Source organism: Calonectris borealis, chromosome 19 (assembly GCF_964195595.1).
Source record: "Calonectris borealis chromosome 19, bCalBor7.hap1.2, whole genome shotgun sequence".
In the NCBI taxonomy this organism is placed as follows: Eukaryota; Metazoa; Chordata; class Aves; order Procellariiformes; family Procellariidae; genus Calonectris; species Calonectris borealis.
The window spans coordinates 3143672-3166578 of NC_134330.1; the positions used below are offsets into that span (position 1 = coordinate 3143672).

Genomic DNA, 22907 nt, shown 5'->3' on the forward strand with positions numbered 1-22907 from the left:
GGTGGTCATTTTTTGCAGAGGTTTTTTTTAATGGGTGGGGGTTAAGTCCAGTGAAATGGGAAAAAATGCCAAATGTGGAAATATTTTTACTATCCATCTTAAGAATGTCAACTGTAGAGATACTGCATCACTTTGTCAGCCCTTCATTTGTATATTCTGTGAAATTCTGAGATCACATCCAGAGAGGTGCTTTGACCTGTGCAATTTATATGTGTTAGCATAATTTCAATGTTGGAATGGTTCCTTTGTTAGTAAGATGGTCTTGGAGAATTGCTTGGCTTGATAGTCTTTACCATAAATTTTAAATATCTTTTCGGAGCAGGATTTGTATATCCAACAAATTTGGAGGTAACATAACCTGGTTTTTTCCACGTTGTTGTTTCTCCATCTCAATTTTTTGCTTACGTAGTCTGAGTAAAATAAAATCTGGCAGTTATGTGACTGACTTACTAGTTAGAGTTTATTTGGCACCACTTTTTTTGTCCTATGGTATTATACAAGCCTTTCTTCTTGATCTTGCTGAGTATTTAGCTTGTAATTAAGCAACATTATTCCAGTTAAGAAAAAAACTCTATAGTTTAAAAACCTTTCAATCTGAAAAAGCAACAATTTGACATTTATGTGAAAATCTACTCAGTAAGGCTATTATCTGTAGCATTGTGCTTTTTATTCGTACAATTGAACCTCTATTCAGCACTTAATAAAGTAATGTGTTGCAGGCAGTCCGGTTTGTGTCTGAGTGATTATGAAGTGTTTATGACAGCTTCTAAGCTGACACTCTCCGTAATGGTGTTACATTGACTTCTAAACACCTTCGCAGTCTGCCTCCAGGAGTGTGTGTCTCTTTGCAGTCTGAGTGGTTTCACATTAACATCTCCTTGGAGTAAGATCTTTGACTACAGAAGTGTTACTTGCAAATGGAAGATACCATTAGGGCTGCTTCAAAGGACTGAAATAATGTTTGGACTGCTGGGTGCTGAAGTAACGGCTGGGGTTTTGAAGTGTAGTGTCTAAATCTGTATTGCATAAGAAGCGGAAGGTGTCCGTCCAAACGATTTTCCTTTGATCTTTGTTTTGAAATGGGGGTGGGAAGGTTAAAAGTGTTCTTAAAATATGCCTTGCTAAGTGGGGAGAAATCTGGGAATATACAAAAGTATGACTAGAAGTTCGTATTTGATAATTGTGCAGCGTAGTTTTGTGTTTTATTTGGAATTTGGTTTTCCCTTGCTCCCAGTTTCATGTTTCAAATACAATTGGAACTGGTTTCTGCCTAATGTGGTTTCCAAGTATCTGTTCTAGATGTTCCTGTTCAGGGAAATGCATGTTGGCTGGTTTTGTGACAGATAATTTTTTTTTCATTGTATGCTGGAAGCTTCAGAAGCAGAAAAATCATCTTAATTTAATGGTTCATGTTACAATTAAAAAAGAATGATCAAGCTTGAGTTGAATAAAGTAGGAACTACCAAAGGGACCTTTTAATAACAAGCGCAGCTGTATATTTAGTGAAAAATACTTAAAGGCTGTGGTATAATGACACTGCCACAGACTGACGGGATGCGTCAGCCCACATGGTAGGTGACTTCCGTGTAGAGACCTCTGGAATGCAGAGGACTCGTTGGACAAGGATGGCATCGTGCACTGCCATTTTTCTACTGCCAGACCTTAAATTTCTTTAAATGCTGCTGTCAATAATACTATGACTTTTAAGTTGTTAAAACTGCAGTTGTACAGCAGATGGTGTGTGTATGTGGATGTACAGATGGATGTATATGGTAAGTCAGACATGCCAGTTCCGTTTTGTTTTCTCAACTGTTCATCAAAAGCCCTGACTGCTGGGCTTTCAATGTGGTCTTCTTAGTCCCTTTGTAATTCCTCCCGTTCTAGAGCTGGGAAAAGGACTAGTTGCTTATCGCATAGTAAGCTGCGACCCTTCCTCTGTCCAGACCTCCTCCTGATAGAGGTACCACTGTTAAGGCTTGCATTAGCCACTTGGAAAAATGTAGTAATGACCTGACCTAGTAACCCTGAAAAACGTCTAAGGACTTTACAAAACATCTATGCAAATAATTTTGAGGCTTTGGTTTTTTACGCTGCAGATGCTAGCAGTATCTAAGAAACTTTCTGGTTTTACACCCATTAAGTGACTGGAATGGCTGGAATTTTTTTTTTAAACTCATATTATACCCTACATCAGTAGGGAAAAAAGCATGTGCAACAACCTTTGAAAAGGATGTGGTGAGAGGTATCAGAAAAGTCCAAAGAGTGTTCTATGTGGCTCTCCTTAGATAGGGTCAAAGCTAAAATGAAGACTCATGAAGGATGTTTTTACCCAAATTCTGCCTCCTTCCAATATTGTCTGCGTCATTCTTGTCTTTTTGTAGAAATAAAATGATTAGAAACAATGCAGAATTGTCCCCTAAATTAGAATTTTATAGGGAGCCTGCAGCCTGATCATGCTAAAACTCCTCAAAATGTATGATAAATAAAGCGAGAACATTGAGGAAACTGTAACCAAAACCATTTCTAAGCTTTCATTGTTTTTTAAATTCAATTAGCGTTGTCATAATTTTAAATGCTAGGTGCAATTTCATACTTAATTCAGTCACCAGAGTAAACGTCTCTAATATTCTTTGAGCATCTAAATTCTTATAATCTCTAGATAATTGCAGAAATTTGTTTTGAATGAAAAAGTGGACTGTTTGAATTTCTAAACTAAAATGATAAAAATTGTCCTTTTACTTCCAGTCCTTCCTTACTCTTTCAGTAGCAAGATGACTGGTAGTAGTCTTTAACCCAACGTGACTATATCAAACAGTATTTTTGGTGATATCTGTCAGTTGCTTATTGTCATATTTTAACATCATATCATGATAATCTAGATCACAATTAAAACATATCAGAATAGTAAAAAAAAAAAAAAAACCAAACCCTGGTATCTTCCCTGTGCTCTGTGACAGTTTTTTAATATACAAGCAGTTTGCTTTTATATAGTTGCACAGTAGTTTAAACACTGAGTTTCGAATTTTGTTTCAATTTGGTGTATGTTTGACATTTTTTTTTCACCATGTGAAAACCATTTTCTATGGTTGGAAACTATTAGTTATCCTTAGTGTGAACAAAACTTCCTTTGTTCTGATTTTTTATGGGTGCAAACTGGTATGCTCCAAACAATAAAGCTCTGTCATCAAAAATTAACCAGTGCTCCAGATTTCTGGTCTGTCATATTTTAAGGAGTAGCGCAAGACGTCTAAGTGGAGGAGAGGGTTCTTCTTCCTCTTTCGGTCTGTCGTCGTTGGAAGAGAGCGACGAGGACTTCCTTGGGGGCCGGGTTTTGAATCGGCGTGTTCTTTGCTTGCAGCCTTCCATGTAGGTCTGGGGCTTGTGGTTTGATACCAGGCGCTGGGAAGGCTGACATGTTCTATCAGACCGGCTTGGAGCCGTCATTTTGGATTCACTCTTTCATAAAACGAGTACCTGAAGCTGCTTTTATAGCTTAATATTCAATTCTTGAAACCTGTTTGGAAATATTCTTGGCTTTTGGAATGGGAAAGAAAAACTTTTAAGAGCTTTGAAAGCTGCCACAGGGACTCGCTACTTAGCTGGATCAAATCCAAAATGGCAGCCACAGCCCGGTTTCTTCACAGGTGCTTTTTGAAGAATTTAAAGCTCTGTTTTCAGTTCATGAAATCTATTTATATTTTGTCTATGCTTACGAGACTGTGTAGCTCAAGGGACCGGTAATGGGATGTGGAGCCTTTTACTTAAACGTGCCAGCCCACATCTCACCCAAACTGGCAGTGACAAAGTTGTTGGCCATTTAGCGATGGGGCTGGGCTTATGTTAAATGTAGTTCCTTGTCCCACTTTAGTTCCTAGTGGAATAAGTGTCCCATTCACAGAAAAGGTTGGCTGTCTATGTTGGCTGCCTCAGGAGTGAGATAAGGCCTGAACTGGCAGGAAGATCAGACTATATAATCTCTCTACGCTGAAGATGGTGCTTTCAGTCAAAATTGATACATGTGGCCTCAACAATGGTAATAAACTTTTATGTTTTGTATAGATAAATGAAGGGCATTAGGATCAACCACAGTTAATTCAGGATTTTATTAGACTGCAAATAGCAGAAGCTTCTGCTGGTGGTAGTGTTTAAAAAAAGTTAATTATAAGTCGCAGAAAATCTTGGACTCTAAAGCCTTAATGCATTTTTCAATGCCAAACAAACCAGAGGAACAACCAAGCTCTTACTAATTCAGGGCATACAACAAAGTCCAATGCCTGCTATGATTTCCTGTTTCTATAGAACAGTTAAGGACAGAAAATTCAAAAAAAATCCCTTAAGAAAACTGTTATTTTATGGAGCTATGATTGATTAAGTATTGGTGTTTTAATCTGATCCATGTGATAAGTGTCATGTCCATATTTTTTGTAAACTTTTTTGTGCTTTTTACTGAATTTGACTTTTTCTGTACAAATGAGATGCCAGTAGTTGGATGGGATCTTGTATTTTCATTACAAAATGTGCAGGAGAGGTGTATCTTAAAATTTGCTCCTTTTTGGCTCCAAGGAGTCAGCAACATACAACCTGCTAAGTACATAAGCTATACAGATGGCTGAAGTTATCTGAACACTTACTTGCTTTTTTTTCCTTAGTTCTACACAGTTTCCCCGTTCCTGGGGGGGAAAAAAAATCCTGCACAGACTGAGAGGAAAGGACATGTTACACTACAGTATTACACATTACAGCAGTCGCAAAACAGTCAGGAGCAAACTACCTATAATCTCGTCCTTGTCGCTGTCTGATTCTGTGTCTTTGGTTAGTCCATTTAACATTTCTCTCTGTAATTTCCCCCCAGTATAAAATGATAAAATAGTTATCTTTCAAATAATGAATATTAATTATTAAAAAGTAAAAACATTATATGCATGAAAAGAGCTGGGCTGGGATTTTCGTGTTAGGTGCTGAAGTACAAATAAGCTTCATTTGTATTTGTACATTTTAGGCTTTTCTTTGAAAATCTCAACTTTAAGCTCTACCAGGTCTTGGCATCACAGGCTAAATAAACATGCTCTCTGGAGTTCAGTATATTTAAGAGTAGAAACTGAGTTAAGAAGGCTTGGCCTTCTTAGTGTATCTTACTTGTGGGACTATAACTTTATTTGAAGTAGATTGGAGTAAAAGCTGATGTGCTGGCATAGTTAAAAAGTAGAAGGAGGTGACTGAATTGGGTTGGATTATTTTATGTGAATCACTTCTTCCATACTTTTGTTATGCTAGTGCTTTTCCCTCTTGTTTTCATTCATAGCCATTGATGTGCATACATATGTGAAACAGCATTTTCATGATTTGGGGGAAAAAATCTTTAATTGCCAATAATAATAGTTCCAAAACCTTATATTTTTCTTCTTCTCCATTTCCTCCTTTTCATAGAGCTGGTGTGTTCCGATGGATAGAAAACGTGCTGCTGTCTTTAATATCTTTTCATCTCTTTATTACTCTCTCTCTTTCTCTCTTTCTTTAATTTTTCTCATTTTTTGCTTAGCTGCGCAGTATTTTCCAAGCTGTCTTTTCTGGATGCAGATGTTATCTATGTGCTTTTTTTTTTTTCCTCCACACTGTCCTCCAAACTCATGATCAGCAAACCTTTGCTGAGTTGATTTCTGATCATCATTCTTTTGTCTTGTGTAGAATCTGGTCAGCAAGCTCTTCAGAGCAGAGGCCTCTAGCTGTCCCAGAGGGAGAATTAAACTTGTTTTGCAAAAGCTGGAGTACTACGATGTTGTATGTTGTTCAGATGATGCTGCTAGCTGGAAGAGGAGAATCTGTTACGATTGGAACATCTGCCTAATAAAATAAGAGCGGGGTAGACTACGGGATTAATTCTCATATTGATTACATTTTTAAAACTGTTGTGTCCATCAGGAATAATTCTGATCGCATGGTTGACAGTAATGTTGATTCATACCAATGTGGCACTGCTAGCTGTCTGCAAATCTAAAATGGCTAAGAATGTTATTTCCCCAAATTTGTGTAGCTTGAATGTTATTCCAGATGTAATACGGCAAAGCAGAGGTTCACTACATTCTATGTTTACTTACTGTTTACAGAATGATGGGCTACCTCTGTAGTAAATAGTGTTTTCAAAGTAATCTTATGAAAGACTTATGCTTCAATGGGGTAAGTTTCATTCTGCCCACATTATCTAAAACAGGGATAATAAATAATGAGGCTCGGGGTTCAGATTGGAAGTAAGCAAAGAGTCTGAAGTACTATGCTTATGATTTGTTGGTCAAACAGTAGTAGTATTTTAACTTTTTGAACGTGTGATCTGAAGTGCAGAAAGAAATGGGAACAACTATAAAATGACATTTCAAAAAGCTAACTTGGATTTATAGTTTATTGATTCATAAGAACCTTGTTCCAAATTGTATTAACTTCTGATACCGTAAACTGCTTGTTTGGCAAAACTTTATGCCAACATCTTGGCTATGTTCTTAGTCTCATTACATCTGTTTTAAGTTGTTGGTTGTTTGGAAATGAGCTTCATAATGTTTGCCATTTTCCTGAAGTTTGACGTTCCATATCGGATCCATTACCAGGCAGTTATGAAAATGCGTTCTGACTGACCATTTACAGGAAGTCTGGAAATTCTTCTTAACTGCTTCTGATTTAATCTTTTCAAGATTTGCCATTAGTGACAAACTTAATTAGTTTGACTCCGTATTTTTAAACATAATTTTCACACCTGGAGAATATGGAATGAACCGATATATCAAATTCTCTGATCTTTTACCACCAATGTTTGCCAGTCTTGATCACCGGTTAGTTAGCATTTTTCTTTGCAACACGCGCTGTGTAGAATAAACGCTTGTGTTTCAAATTTCTTGAACTTTCGTTAATTTTAGTCAGCATTCAACTTCCAAGTCTTGTTTCTTTTAGTAGTAGTAGTAGTGCTAGTATCTCATTCACGCAGTCTAAGGCACGCGTTTCTAGAGGCAGGCCGTCTGTGTTGCTACAATGTGTGTAATTCAAGACTGTAAGATATTCTCATTTAGAGAAATTGCGGATGGTTGGTAAGAAAGGCAATGTCTTACCAACCTTTCGTACAATGTCTTTCTACCTACTTTCTTACCTACAAATATATATATTTTTATAAGTGTATATATTTTTTACATTGTATGTTCATAATCCATGTGTTTTGCAGATCAGTGGTGAAGCTCAGGAACTCTTTTCTGTCCGCCATGGTCCGGTTCGAGCTGCACGGATTTTACCGGCTCCACAAATCAGTAAGTGTGTGTATATATATATATATATAGTTCATAATGAAGCATAACTTTTTTTACAGATCTTTGTCCAAATCATTGCTACAACCTGATATGTAGATTTTTCCATTCATTTTAAACTGTCACCTTTATAATAGCTTTCTACAAGTATTACTTCCTTTTTCCTCTGACTGTAATCCAGTGCTTTCTCCAGTTTCAACTTCAGATTTTAGCTTTGACGCTGCTGCTGCTTCCTTTGTAGTTCAGAGGATATCTAGGTATATCTGTGCTCAGAGATCAGTCCAGAGATGGTAACGATTGTATTTGAAAATATTTATTATCAATATTTTATTGCTATAAAATAATATTGAAATTACTTTTTTATAGCAAGGCAGTGGCTGATAGCAGTAGATCTAGAAATGATTAACGTTTGTTAAAAACTCCTGTTATAGTGCATTGTAAAGTCTATTCATGACGTGATGCCCTTCTAAACTCTTAAACTCTTTAGGAGGATAGTTTGTCTTTTTTTTTGTTACCCATTCAGAAGCTGAAACTGAAACAATATAAGAAAGATAATGCAAGAAGTAGTTGATCTAAGTAATATAGTTTGTACAAAGAGAAAATATCATTTTCCAATTATTTAAATATTTTATTTATGAATAAAATATCAAGTATTTTCTAAGATGTGAAATGATCTAAATAGTCTACTATTGCAAGCATTAAGTTTAGCAGTTGCAGCTTTTTATGATGTTTTTAAAATAGACTGCTTTTCCACTCCAATAAAAGTAACAAGAAAATGGAATTTTTTTTTTGGGGGGGTGGTACTGGCTTCTAATTTGTTCCCCTTTTGCTTATTTTATGTAAACTTTATTCAAACAGTTTGACCTTTTTAGTGGTTGAACTTTTATCATGATCCCTTGAGTACCGATAGGCACCTCCTCTCTTTTACTGCTTAAATACTGTTTTATCAAGTTCTAAGACAAGCTGCTTAGTTTAACAGGATTGTTTCAGAAATTCTGAGTTAACCCCCTGGAAGAGCTTGCTGTAAAATTTAAGCAACTATGCATAAACAAGGAAATCCCTTTAAAAAATGACACTGTTCAATCTAAACACAGCATCTAATTGTAGACTTCTTAAAGGCCTAAGATCTGTTGATGTCCTGCCTCATTTTTGGTTTCGGCAACATTTTGCTTATCTCCTCTCCCTGTAACTTCAACTGGGCAAGGTATTCTGTACAGCTGCTGAGTAGTATTTCTAGTTTAAATTGGTTGCCTTGTTTTACTTCTCAGATGAAAAGAACGTACTTCTAGTATGACCAAGGTTTTTTGGGATTCTCCTGGATTACAGATTTTACTAGTATATTATGAATTAATTAGTGAACTCAAAAAATATAGCCTAAAATTTAATTATTTAAATTTTAATTACAAAAATAGTAAATTATAATAATTTTGAGTGTTTCAAAGAAAGTAAATGAAGAAAGTTAAAGGTTTAATGGACATATCTTATATTGTCTCAGTGATTTCCTGAGCAGAGGAGTGTACAAAGTTTGAGTATATTTGGTTCTGTAACTATTATAGGATAAAGTAATTTAAAGCAAAATACTTCACAAGCATTTTGTGCCTTTTATTCTGTTTATGGGAACACTGCATAATTCCTGATGAGCTATGTTTTTTTTCCTGTTATGTGTGTCATTAAGTATTGGATGTCTATGCCCCTTCCTCTCTCAAAGGAAAAAAGAGTAGAAAGAGAAGTGGAGGTGAAAATGAAGTAAATTAATTGAAGAACCTCTAAGTGCTGTTTTTTCTGTAAAATAGTGCTTTCTGATTTTTCAATCTAGTAAGTTACACTGCTTATGAACTCCTTCAAGCACTTACTCTCTTTCTGTCTCTAAATTGCATATATTTAGCATCTGACAATGATAGTTGTTACATTAGAAAACTATTCAAATTAGCTCATATTAAATTAAGTCAAACCTTTTAAAAACGTGTTTTGGTCTCTTTTTACATGGCTTGGTTTAAGTAAATCTTTGATTAAGAGTACATGAATGTATTATTGACCAGTATCTGGACTCAGATAAAAGTAAAGCTGTAATAAGAGGCCTTGGATAACTAAACATGAGCTTTAATGATTCTGAACAAAATAAAAGGAATTTGTAAAGGAGAAGCTGATTACCATCAGTAGGCTCAAACACTGTTTTACTGTAAGCTGTAAAAAGGGAATTATTGAAAATAGGACTCTCTTGGTGGATGGATTTGGCATGTTCCTGGAAACAGAGAAACAGATCTTAGTTTGTGATAAGAAGCTCATTCCCAGGTGTGAAAGGAAAGCTCATGGTTTTAACTTGGTGACTTTACAGTAGCAGAACTTAATAGTTTGTCAACTATTTTGTTAAAATACTATAATCCTTTGATGTTGGATCCTCTGCTGCATCATGTGCTTCATAACATAATAAAGCATTGTTTCAAAAGAGTTATTTCATGCAGGCTTATTTCATGCAGGCTTATTGCAAAGGAGACCTCCTCAAATCTGATTTAGCAGGTTATGAGTGGTCCTAGTAGCAGGAACATGGTGCAGTATCTGGAGCTGGCCTTGCACGCTGCCAACTCGGGTCCGGTGAGGTTTATTAGTTCAGGCTCTGTGCCATGCTAGAGCAGTTAAATGGCTCCTGGAACTGTTCTGACCTGGCAGCTATACTGCAATGTTCATGCAGGGTTTTGTCTGAGGTAACAAACCAAGCAAGACCTGACCTGGCCCAGCACTGCAGCACTTTGATGTCTCTGTGTCCGTGGCATGGTTGGTCTGCAGCCTGGATAATATGTCCAGAAAGAATTGAGATATTTCTGTAAATAACACTGAAAAACGTAGACATTGACTCTTCTCTGCAAACAGAGAATAGCTACTGTTGCCTTTGATTATTTTCTACAGCTTGCAATATAAATGGCCTTTTTGGAGACTGAAGGTTTACACTGTGACCAAATTTCGGGCTTAAGAGAGGAGATAAATTGCATAGCTAATATTCAGAATATGAGAACATCTCTGTCTGGACGCTGTCAGTCTTAGCAATAAGAACACTAAGTCCTGGCACTTTGCATGCCACATGCTGCATTATCTGCTGAGCCATCTGGTTGGCACGGCTTTTTAACTCGCCTAGTTCTTCACTTTCAAATCTATTTGCTGTGATTGAGCTTAGTACTTATTTATATGTATACAGGTGCCTGGTTTGCTGGATTTCTCTGTCTCTTAAGATAAAACAAGCATGCAAAGGAAAAAAGATGTGTTTGAAGACAAATTTGTGTGAGTTTGTAATTATTAGGAGGGAGAAAATATTAAGTGGTAGATACAAAACAAAATGAAGCTGGAACTCTGATAGTTAAATTTAGCTACCATTTTCTGTGAAGAGGAAACTATGGATGGTGACATCATTGTAGTTAGTGATCGTGAGAGAACCAGGCAAAAATCAGGGTGTATTAACTCCCTCCTTCTCCATTTTATATGATTCAAATTTGTGATTTGTGTCCTCACTGCTGCTCAAATTACTTTGTATTGCGCTTTCTCTCACACAATACCTAATGGCTCTATTTAGCCACACCAACCTAATTATTCACATTCTTTGTTCAATATGTTTTCTAATTTTTCACCACTTCTTCTAGATGATGCCTTTCTCATTTTTCTGAGGTAACTGACTGCATGTATACATACTTGTAGAATTGAAATGATACTGAGTTTTATTAAGTATGCTGTCTTGGTTATTTCTACATTTGTCTTGTCTTTTTTCTCTTTTGATTAGCATTTCCATGACACTTAGGGAAACATTAAAAATATTACTTATTTAGGTTCCCTGTAGTAGTTGTATGTTCTTTGACCTATGAATAGGTCACTAATAATAAAGGTTCAGAACTCTTCTAGTATTTTTAAAAATTTTGTTGTGTTTTGACTTCATTTTGAGGCCTATTGCATATATACTTCTGAAATCAGTGATAAGGAAATAATACATTTACTTCAGATAGCTTTGCTATTCTTCTTCCTACAAAATCAGAATGTTGCCGCTTTCTGAAGCGAGGTAGTGCTACTGTCTCCCATTTTTTCATTACTTATCCCAGGTCATTTTACAAAACCCTGGCCAAATACCTGCTTTTTGCCTTGTGCTATCCCTTTTATTAAGGTACACTTGCATAGTTTATAAGTCAATCAAGAAACTAGGAAAAGCTGCAGGAATAGCATTGTGTGTGGTAATTCATGGTTAAAGGGTATGTGATGACAGGCTTGTGTGTTGAAGTTTAGATCAATTGTTGTCTGTAAACCCTATTTCCATGTCTCAGCATTATGAAAATAAATTCCTCCAGTGAACTGAATTAATTTATTGCCATTTTCTAGATTATGCTGCTTGCAGAAAAGATGATATAATAGTCCTACATCTCTCAGTGAATTTGACTGCTTAGTCAAATTGACTGATGAGGGAAAAAAAGGCAAATAAGAAAGGAAATAAGAGAAAGAAATCAGAGGTACTATGTTTAAAATAACTATGAACCAAGGGAACCTTATGGATGAAGGATTGAAAACTAGAATTAACATAAAAAGCTAAAATAAATTGGCACACAGTAGTTTTGCATTTGAAAATCTAAAACTGTTAACAGTTTAAATTTTGCAGCAGATTTATCTCTGTACTCTACTGCTTATATCTTTGATTTTGGTAAAATAAAATTTGAACCTCAAAAGCTGACTCAGCTTTATGTGCAGGTATACTTAAAAGAACTATAATGTTTGGGTTGCTTTCTAAAGGAAGGCAGATGTGAGTTTTGTATATATTCAACCACTTGGGTGGCTTAGTGGTTTTAAGTCCCTGAAGGCCAAAATAATTGCATAGTACGTATAGCAGAGGAACTAGCCCTACAAGCTGAACAAGCAGTAGCAGTTGGTAGCTAGATTTGGATTGGCGTAAGTGGGTTGTGCAGGTGTGCATTTAAGTTTTGGTGTTTTGTAACTGTTATGTGGGTTGTTATGGTATAATGAACGTTAATGTGTGTGGATTATAGAAATTACAGAACAGAATTCTCAATCATAGCAAGTAAGCCTTTTATAGATATTATAGGGAAGAATTTTGGAGCATGACATTTTAAAGTACTAATTTCTTTGAAGCTGTGTGGACTGACCTGTATCCCACCACTTCAATTCTGGCCACATCATGTCAATGCTTTAGACTATTAGACCCTAAACTTTCACCATATTAGACTGATATGTCTCAAGTTTTTCGAACAAGATTCAGTCAAAATATTTCTATCTGTCTTCAGTTAATGTGTGACTCTAGCACCATTGATCTTTAGCAAATGTTTCAAGGTCATCTTCTCTTTTTTTTTTTTTTTCATGTAGAAGCTACGTAGTTATCAGAGAATAACACTGTGGTGCAGAAGAAAAACAACTTTCTATAAATATGCATAACTCTGTCTCTTTGACAGAACTGCCAAGATAATGTTCTTCAGCCACCGTTGCTTCTTGTAACATTGCTGTCTTGTCATCTGAGGAATGGGAGGGTGGAATGGGCTGAGGAAGCAGTAGATATGGAAATCAACTGGAGTTGAAGGTTCTAGGATGATGACTTTTGGGGGATGTAAGAAACAGGTATGATGACGCAGGTATTGGAGAGAGAAATTTGAAACTTGAAATGTCTGGGTGATGCTGGGAGTTAAGGGAGATAGAATAATATGATGCTCATGGTCTAGAACATTAATCCCAAAGGAGCACCTGAAGGTCTGGGATGAGGACAGCAGTCGCAGTGCCATTGATCAGGCATGATATTGGGTAATGCAGTTAGAGGTTATCCGTGCAGGAAATGGAGTGTTTATAGCTGCTACCCTGAAGGTGAGGAAGGAATTCATACACTATTTTTATGAGTCACTCGAACCTCTTCACTTCTGTTTCAAGTGGCAGGTATGCTTTTTGGCATTTGCGTTCAATAAGAAAGCAGACACAAAATAGTAGTGATTAAGAAATGTTCAGAAAGATTCCCCCCCCACGCCCCCGAAAGGAAGAAGCAAAACAGAGTATGAAAACCTCTGAAAAAAAGTAGGTAGTGAATGCCAGCCATGTGGCCTAATGCATTTCCAGATATTGGCAGGCTACTACACTGACGTGGGGCAGGACCACAAACGCAACACAACTTTCAAGTAACAGATAGAAATAAGAGGGGTTTAGTTGAACAGGAGATGCACTGCATTGTTAAATGGCTGTGATGGAACTTGATCAGTGGAATTACATACCAGACAAATATACTGCATTGTGCATATGTGCTATTGCTAAATAGGTCAGAATTTGACATTTATACACTGTATTTCTTACTCAAGGGAAACGAGGCTACTTTGCATGGTTTTGAGTATCTTTTGAGTTCCTGTGAAAATCACTGGAGTTTCATTTTTATGCTTCGAAAAGGTGTGCTGCTGCTGCTGTTGTTGTTTTTACTATTATTATTGGCATTATTGAGAGGCCTTAGTAGGCCCAAGAGATATCTATTCACAGTTTCATCAGAAGTACAGTACATAAGCTGCTTTGAGTTTATGTGTGGATAACCTTTTGACTTCGTAGAGTTCTGAATGTTGATTTGTATGAAATTTCATTTAGCCACAGATATTTTTTTCAGCTTTAAGAATACTAACTGAAGTTAGATTTGTTTTTTTAAAAAACATATATCATTTAGCTAAATGGAGTTGTAGATAAGGTGGTGCCTTGTTGGCAGGAAGGACAGTTTTCATTACTTTAATTGTGTGATTTGTCAGGATTTTCAGCTTTTTATAAATGCTGTAGTGTTATATGACAGAATTAAAAGGATTTAGAATAAAAGGAGTTTAAGAAAAAGACTTTGCAACAGGATTTCAATACTTTTTGTATCTGAGGGATTTAGCTAGTTGTTTTTCATTTCAATCATCCTGCTGCATTTTGTTAAACACTGTGTGTGGAGCAGGTGTGTACAACGTCAGTATATTGCACATGCAAATAAACACAATTTTACAAATAAAAATTAATCCACCATAACTTGGAAGATTAAATCCCACTGCAGAACTAGAAGGGGTTGCTGACTCCATTAAGCATTGCAGAAAACAACACATGTCGTTTTTTGCAATCTCATGAATGGGACTGCTATTAACCTGATTTAATGCCCTGCAGAGTCCTCAAAATAATGATCCTTTTCTACAGTATTAATATTTACATTCTGAAAGTATATATTTGAAGTAGAAAATGGATTTTTTTTTTTTAAATGAGGGCCTCAGTAATTACAGACTGAAAACAGAAGTTTAAGCACCTATTGTACAAATTTTGCAAATCTGTATCGTGGGTATTAAAAACTGGTATTCCTTTTGTGCAGTTGTTTCCCTGTCCTCCCACCACCTTTCTTCCCTTTGCTCCCCCTTTCGTGTCATTAAACTTAGAACCAGACCATAAAGAAACATATGAATTCATATCTCTAATATATCCTAGTTGGGAAAAAACCAAAAGTATAGTTAAATACTTAAGGTAAAATCCTGGCTCCACTTAAATCAATGTCAGAACTCCTGGTAGTCAGCATTTCACCCTTAATGCTGAGAGACTAGCTAAGTGAACAGAAACAAATGGAGTTCATCTGTTACTTGTACTGAAGAAAACAAATTGCTTGCCAGATTCTTAAGAAGACTATATGTTTCATTTATCAATTTACAGGTCAGTACATACAGTACAGGTATGACTCATAAAAGCCCTTGAAATAATAGGAATAAAAGGAAAATACATTTGGCTGTTTTAGGTTACTTGTAAAGCTATTGTTGATGGTGAAATTATTGATGTGACCCGTTTGACTTTATAAATACCCAAATGTGTAGGAGGGAAGACTTATCCTTGTACAGATGAGAGTACTGAACAGTTTTTGTTATAAATTAATTGCATGTACCTAAGTTATTAATAATTAACAGAGACTGTTATGTGAAAATGTATATTGTTAATTGTTGTGCCTTTCTGAATAATTGATTTAGTGTAGCTACACCAGTATTTGTGAATTAAATTTTGAACAGACTATATCACTAATATTCTTTATAGATCAAAGAGTTTGCTGTATAATGGAGAAAAAAAATTCCATTATTCACTACATATATACCTATAGATAGATAATTAAAAAGGCAAAGGTTGAAAGAAAATGGAGGAAATTTAGTAGCATTGTTGGTTGTTATTCTATTATTTAAGTTGTGTAGAAACATACCCTGGAATTTAGTAAAACATTGTTCACAAGTAGAAGAGAGATTTTCGACTCAGTTTTAGTTTTATTTCTATTTACATAGCAATAAGGTGAAGTTTTTAAAACTTTTAAAATACCATTTTAAGAAGTGTGGCATATTTAACAATTTGATGGTTCTGGAGTGAAGGTGTGACTGCAATTTGGGAAGACGAAAGGCTGGTTTTAATTGCCTAGCTCTGGTGCCAGCGGTGGCAGCATGCATGGATCCCCGGGCAGGCAGAGCTGTCTCAGCAGCTGAATTAGAGCAGAGGATGAGCCCATGCCAAACTCTGCTGCTGGGGTGTTACCTGGTGAAGCTGATCTTAAAAGTAGATTGGATTTGGTTTTAGAGTTGTGTTTTCACTTTGAGTGAACAGCAGGCATAGCCTGAGTCTCGCTGGAAGTTGCTGGAGGTTGCTTTCTTAAAGGCTTAAATCGCTTGGTGGCAGAACTTACTGAAGACTGTTTTGAATTTAATCTTGTATTTTCTTAGGCACAGGGCATGGGCTGTAATCATGGCTGTGCTTTGGGCAAACACTAGCAGCCCAGCTTGTCACGTGCTGGAGTGGCTGCTCTTACGTTGCACTCTTATGGTTAACACCCTTGTACTCTGCTTCTACCTCAGTAGAATAAATTGGAAACCAATGTGTGAAACCCACGCGGAGTTGGTGACAGCCTTATTACAGACTACTTTTATAAAACAATGAAAAGTGAGCAAGTGTTACTTGTTGCAGTTACAGAATCCTTAACTCCAACTGAAATGAACCGAAAAAACCTCCAAAATCCTGGCCCGATTTTGCTACTTGTTTTGTTACTCATTGCCATCTCTTTCAAGAACAGTTCTTCCAGTATTCATGACTCTGCCTGTTATTTGTATTTCTATCACTAATATTGTACGGGCTGTGACTTTTGTTTTATATATTCAATATCCTTCCAATATATTGGGCCCCCACAACATGCACAGCTGTACTTTGAAAGGTAACACAAACGGTACATAGTGATTTGCTTTTTCTTTTTTTCTTTTCCCTCTGTAGGCGCTCAGAAATGCGATAATTTTTCTGAGAAGCGGCCTCTTCTTGGTGTCTGCAAAAGCATTGGATCTTCTGGGTAAGAATATTTTTCGTGAATAAAGTCTTATATATAAATTGTAATGTCATCTAAAAAAACCCAGTAGATTACATCTTTAAAGCTCTATTCCCTCTTTGCTCATGGGATAACACTGTGACGTGTGCTTTTACATTTTTTTCAGTGTGTCAGCACACATTTGCCTATGACTTAAGCTTTTTAAAAGGAGTAAAAAAATAGAGACTCTTGATAGTGTTTTAAGTTTATTTTGTTCTCGGTGTAATCACAATTTTATGATTAGCCTTTTCTGATATTGATCGTGGTCAGAATTATTATTGAGAAGTGTCTAAAGCAATCTGTACGTCTTAAAAAGTAATTAAAAGATGCTTTCAAGCAGCAGTCACATACCAAATGAATTACAAGCACCAAGCAATTTCATTGTTACAGCCACTCACTTTATTAGCAAAATACATGTTAAATCTACTTCTCTGAGTTAAAAAAATAAGTTAAAAGTCTTGTCTTGTGCTCTCTGGACAGTATTGTTGTATCAATCCTCTTATAAAAGAGGGCCTTAAGGTATTTTATGTCTGTTTGATATGTTGATTCAGACGATGCAAAGGATTTATATCTATACCTACAGGGAAATATTTGCTTTTCAAGGGTAATCCTCTACACAGCAATTCAAAGGCTAAACAGTTGAAGTAAATCTTCTTGCAGTAGTAAGACTAATTCTGTGCTGCACATTTTTCAGTTAAGAATTTAATCACTCTGGGTGTGGAGGAAGACTATGAAGTCTCTGTAAATTTCTCTGTATGTATTATTACTGTGTTAAACTGGAATATTAATGTTACCTGCCTTAAATGTTTAAAACAAAAACCATGTAGGGCAAAGAAGTGAAATGTCTTTCTATTGATATGTTTACAACTTGCAAAACTCTTTATAGTGACTTTTCTTCTTTTTTCCCCGCCCTGTAAGTGTATGTAATCTCATGAATAACTTTTTCTAAATAAGAGTGCATGTAACCGGAGATGCAGATACTGCTCTTGTAGGAGTTTCTGTCTTAATCCAAACAGTGTATTTATATACGTAAAGGATATGTTGGATGGAAAAAACTTTACTTCATAGCCTTGCTTTAGAAGCTGAGATATCTGAGAAATGAACGAACTGTAACGATCGTTATTTTCACTGTGTTATTGTATTCCTCAGTTAACGGAAAATAATTCAAAGATTATTGGTAGTTTCTGCTTTTCTACAAAAAAGCTCGTATGTTTTCAAAATGAATGGATAGGTTTGTGTTACTACTTATCATTGTTAAATATCTGCAAATAGAAGATTTTAAATCAGGCTTTTCACTGTTACCAGAAGTCTAGCACATCATTAAAAAAAGGAGACTGTGCTACAGGCTCTCGTTTACCCATTTAGTAAAGAACCAGATTGCTCATGGTGGTAAACCTTCAGCAGAAAATTCTGAAATACTTTTCTACATTTACTGTTCATTGCAGGTTATTTTTGAAAGAGTCCTTACAAATTACCTATTTTGTCGGTAGCTTTCAGGTTAAGAGTTCTTTGATAGTTTGCCCTCAACTGGAGTCACACTCCTTTTAAATTGGCTCAGGTGTCACACTGTCACTTCTTTTTTCTTCTGTTACATTCATAGATCATTTGATTACATTTCTATAATGATTGTTATGCATAAAGAAGAATTTGTGTAGAGCACTAAAACAGCTGTGTTACGAATGGCCTCTGAACTTTAATCACAATTTTAGTTCTGCTCTTAACTTGAGGTTTTGTGCTTAACATCGTTTCCTGTATATCTTAATGGTTGTGGACAGATAAAACACCTTGTTTAGTCATATATCTGAAGAAAATACTACATTTGTTCTAGAGCATTTATTCTAAAGCACTTGATATTTTCACTACAGTCATCTCCTCGCCTACTTTGGAGATTATGCTGGCTATGGCATGAAATACTGCAGCTGTCAGCACACTACTGAAAATGTGCAGGGAATAGGAGGCCTATTCTGTCTACTGAAATGGCAGGTGAAATAATCAGTGAAATGATGTCGCACTGACACTAAAATATTTCCCACTGAACAGAAAGGTAAATCAAGTGTCTAAAAGACTGAATGATTTTCTCAAAGGCGACTAGTCCAAAGCAGATCCAGAAGTGAAATCTAAGTCTTCCAACACACAATCTGTTACGCTGATACATTAAAATACATTGTCTTTCTTTAATATAAACTGAATGAGATTGGACATGGTTATGACAATAGAGCCAATGTCCTTATCTTTGCAAGACGTAGTCTCAAAAGAAAACAAGTCCACCAGCACAGCCCCCCTGCCCTTATCCCCGGGGCACTAGGACACCAGGTTGTTATTTTTTTAGAGGAGAAACATGGGACCTCCTGAAGTGCTTCTGCTACTTCCAACAGTCCTCTGGCTTTCTCCCATTCAAATTTTACCCTGGTTATTGTCTAAAATCTGTCAGAACCATTTACCAACGAGAATGATCCTGGGGAAGAAGTTTGACTTCTTCAGCCTTGATCATCATTTGGATTTTCCCTATCAATTCTTCAAAATTTCTGACGTCTGGTTGCTCTGCTCAAATTTGCAGCTATTGTTACTCTATTCCTGGAACATCCCCGGTAATTTTGAGATTTCCAAATAAGTTTCTGTTGTTATCTGTTATTAATAAATAAGGGACATGGTTAACACTTTGGAAGATTTGGTGGCTGGCACTTGTTGAAGAATATTTTTGGACCTTGCTGTATCTGGAGGCAATACTCTAATTTAAATTCTTTTCCCTGGCAATCGTTTATATAGAATCCATTTTCGGTAGCTCTTGTAGAAAGTTTTGAAGTTATTCATTTTTTGGATGGAAGGTGAAGAATAAATGCATTTTACACCTGACATGATAAAACCTTAGTAGGTTATTAACTCTTCATTACAGTTTAGGAGTTAGTGTAAATTATCACATGATATTCTTGACCATAAGAAAACGTATGTGTTAAAGAGCTATTAATACTGTGCGTACACAGTTCTGCATGGTAGATGAATGATCATACTTAAAACAACTTAAAAATGTGTTGATAAGTTTTGTGATTTTATGGACTCATGTACCTATCTTCAAATGCATAAAAATCTTTGAGAAATTTGAATTCAGCACGTATGAAAATTACATGAGGAAGTTTTTTAAGTGTTAAAGATGCTAAACCATTAAAGTAATAAAAATTTGATAGAATATAGTTTTTATCTAGATCCACTGCACTGTCATTTAATAGTATTTTATCTTTTAGGACTATATCAATGAGATATTGACACGTTCAAGTTAGGAGCTGGGATTTCCTGGTTCTGACCACTAGTCTGCATTAGTGGTTACCATCAGGAAATTCTTCTCTTTTCCTTTAGCTGTAAAGTAAATACACTATAATGAGGGAAATATGATAAAAAGGTTTTCTTTTTAATGTAGAACATTTGTCAATCTGGAATCCAAAGAATTTTCAAGTAGTCATGAATTAATAACTTCAAAAATATCACTTATATTAAATAACTTCAATATTTTTTGCTATCCCTGTAATGTACCATGTACTTTAATGGAAAGAAATTAATGAATAATATGCTAGGACTTCTTTCCTTCATTATGAAAAAAAGATGGGTATAAAAGTACTTTATGCAAATTAATGTTTGCCTAAAATCAATGTTTAGATTTATGTTTCATTCCTGAAATTTTTTTCATTGTCATTTACACAGTGAAAGATCTCTTTGGTAACTTAGAAATACAATAGTTTATCCCAGAGATCCCCTAATGTTTTACTGAATTACAGATTTTTGACAGGTCTAAAAATATCTTGTTAATTTTTAGTATGTCTCCCACAGATTTAACAACGTATTAACTTAGAAATCAACTTCTGGGTAACTTGGTGTGTGGGTTGCATCTCTTTTGTAATGTAACCTAATAGTAGTCATTGATATAATATATGCTGATAAAACTTACATTCCTTTGAATATCAGTATTAAGGTCTTAACATTCAGTTTAGTATTTCTTAATTTTAAATCTTAAATTCTTTGTGACAGTCATGGTTGAGAACCTGCTTTAAAAAAAATTTATTTTAGTGTATCTAAGATTTTAAACTTTGCATTTTGAAATTAATTTCTGGCACCTGCTTTATGTAAAAATTCTGTAGAGAGATTTGCCACTAATCTCAATCCTTGTATTCCCCACAATGAGTATTTTACCAGGGAAGATGAAGTTTTGTGTTTTCTAAACTTTTGCCTTGTATCTGAGTTTCTGACTAGCTTTTGGTATACACATTTTTGTATTTTAAAAGTCAAATTTTCCATCTAGTAAAATGAGTGAAATGTCTAGTATGGTTTCACTATATAATCTTTTCAAAACAATAGTTTTCGCAGCCCCCAAGAAGGATACAGTCTTGACACATAAATGGGAAACAGATTGTGTTTTTTGGCTGATACTACAATGCTGGTTTAGATGTTGGTTCAGTCAACTTCAGTCTTAGATTACAAGATTTGCAAATTAAAGGAAAACCAAAAAGGAAAGAACATCTGCATAAATTTTGTTTTTGTGGAGTTTTGTAGAGGCATGCTTACTTTGTTCTTGGTGATAAGATAAACAAATCTTTATACACACACAAAATGAATTGATGGTTTTTGGTACATATTAATGGATTTTCTAGGTGGTGAAACATCAAGATTAGTAATCTGTAAAGTGACCAGAGAATTTTTTTTCCCCCCCTCAAAAAAAGTAGTAGGGGTGGCCGCAAAACTGCATGGCAGAACTAATCCATGTGTGCCGTTTGGAGCTACTCAGTTTAAAGGTAACTAGTTAAGACCAATTATGTTAAATGGAAATACATACCTGTTTTCCCCATGTGGGTTATTGAAACCCTATTTTGGAACATACTGGATCTGTAGAACACCTTCAAATACACCAGAGAGGTCCAAAATACATTAGACATGCTTTTTGTTCTGGTCAAATGTAAATGTACTGATACCTTTAATTTAAGTAAATGCTTCATTTTAGCTAATTGAGGTGTTTAAGGGAAAATTGACCAGTATCATTTTGTTTTATTTTAGATTATTAAGAAAGAAATCATGGGTTTGAGAGTGATTGCAAATCTGCCCTTCAGTAGATGACATAGGGAACAAGAAAGCTAACAAAACAGAAGTGACCATGCCAGGAGGAAAAGAAAAAACAGTGTGTGTAGGTGCAGAGACAGGGAGAAGGGGGCAGGGAAGACAGAGATGAGTAATTGCAGTGTCTTACATATGAAACACCTCTTCTGAGTAGAGAACATTTTAAATACTTTAAACCCTAGTATCTACCTTTCCTCAAATGCCAAGTGTTCTGATGACTCAAGTGTTTACCCCATCATGCTTAATTATGAGTTACCAAACATTGTTTCTACTCTAAAGATTTTTTTTTTCCTTTCATTTTTCTTTTTGTTTTCCTTCTTATCATACAGAAGGGACAAAATTCTTGTAATGAAATGCATACTAGTCTAGCTTAAGGATTGTATCAGTACAACTGTGGGCTTACAGCAGGGTAGGCTTTAGACCATGGTTCTGTGATTCACTGACTAGCAGCAAAGACAACTTAAAATTCTTACTCACCTCGTCCTCTTGCACTGCTGCCTCTGCGCTGCTGCTTTCTGCATCCCTGGGCTGTGTCACTTCAGCTGATTGTAGAACCATACAGTAAAGGAGATGACGGAAATAATCCAAGTAAAAAATAATGCTCCAGTATTATTTTTTAATGATATGGATTATTTCAGTCACCTGGTTTACGAACAATTGCAGGCAAAATTGCAAGGTGCCAACTGAGAATGCAGTCAATGAGGGGAAGTATATGACACTTTGGTGCACTTGTCCTTTGTCCAAATAGCCAAATATAGATGCGTAAAAGATTAGGAATTTATGCCAAAATCTTATGGAGGCATATATGCTATGCATATGCATATAGGCAGGTAACCATGCGAGTATAGCTAATTGTAAGATCAGTTATATAAGATTAAAAAGTAAGAGTTTGAGGCCAGTAGATTTTCCAGCCTTCTACATTACGGAGAGTAGAGGACCTCAATCAGTAACCTATGCAGCCAGCCTGTAGCATGTGTTAGGTTTCTAGCATATATTTTTAGAAAGACATATTAATTTAATGACATCAAGTGATGGAAAATTTTGGATGACTTGAAGAATTGGATGAAGGTCATTTAAGGGCATGAGAAGCAAGAGGTAATCTTTTTTAATCATGGGAGGAGAAAGGAAATAAGGACAAGTTAAAGAAGGAGGAGTACTTGGAGCAAACAAAATGTGTAACTTTGGCTAGCCAGCAT

The 22907-nt window shown here is 35.7% G+C and overlaps 1 protein-coding gene across 13 annotated transcripts in view; it reads left to right on the forward strand.

Annotated features, from left to right (window-relative positions):
• Positions 1-22907, forward strand: part of BCAS3 (BCAS3 microtubule associated cell migration factor) — a 373812-nt gene that overhangs the window by 11077 nt on the left and 339828 nt on the right. For all 13 annotated transcript variants that reach the window (XM_075168423.1, XM_075168422.1, XM_075168417.1 and 10 more), the window contains 2 exons: positions 7202-7283; positions 16527-16599. In XM_075168423.1, the coding sequence (XP_075024524.1) occupies positions 7202-7283; positions 16527-16599 (155 nt within the window). The remainder of the gene's footprint in view (positions 1-7201; positions 7284-16526; positions 16600-22907) is intronic.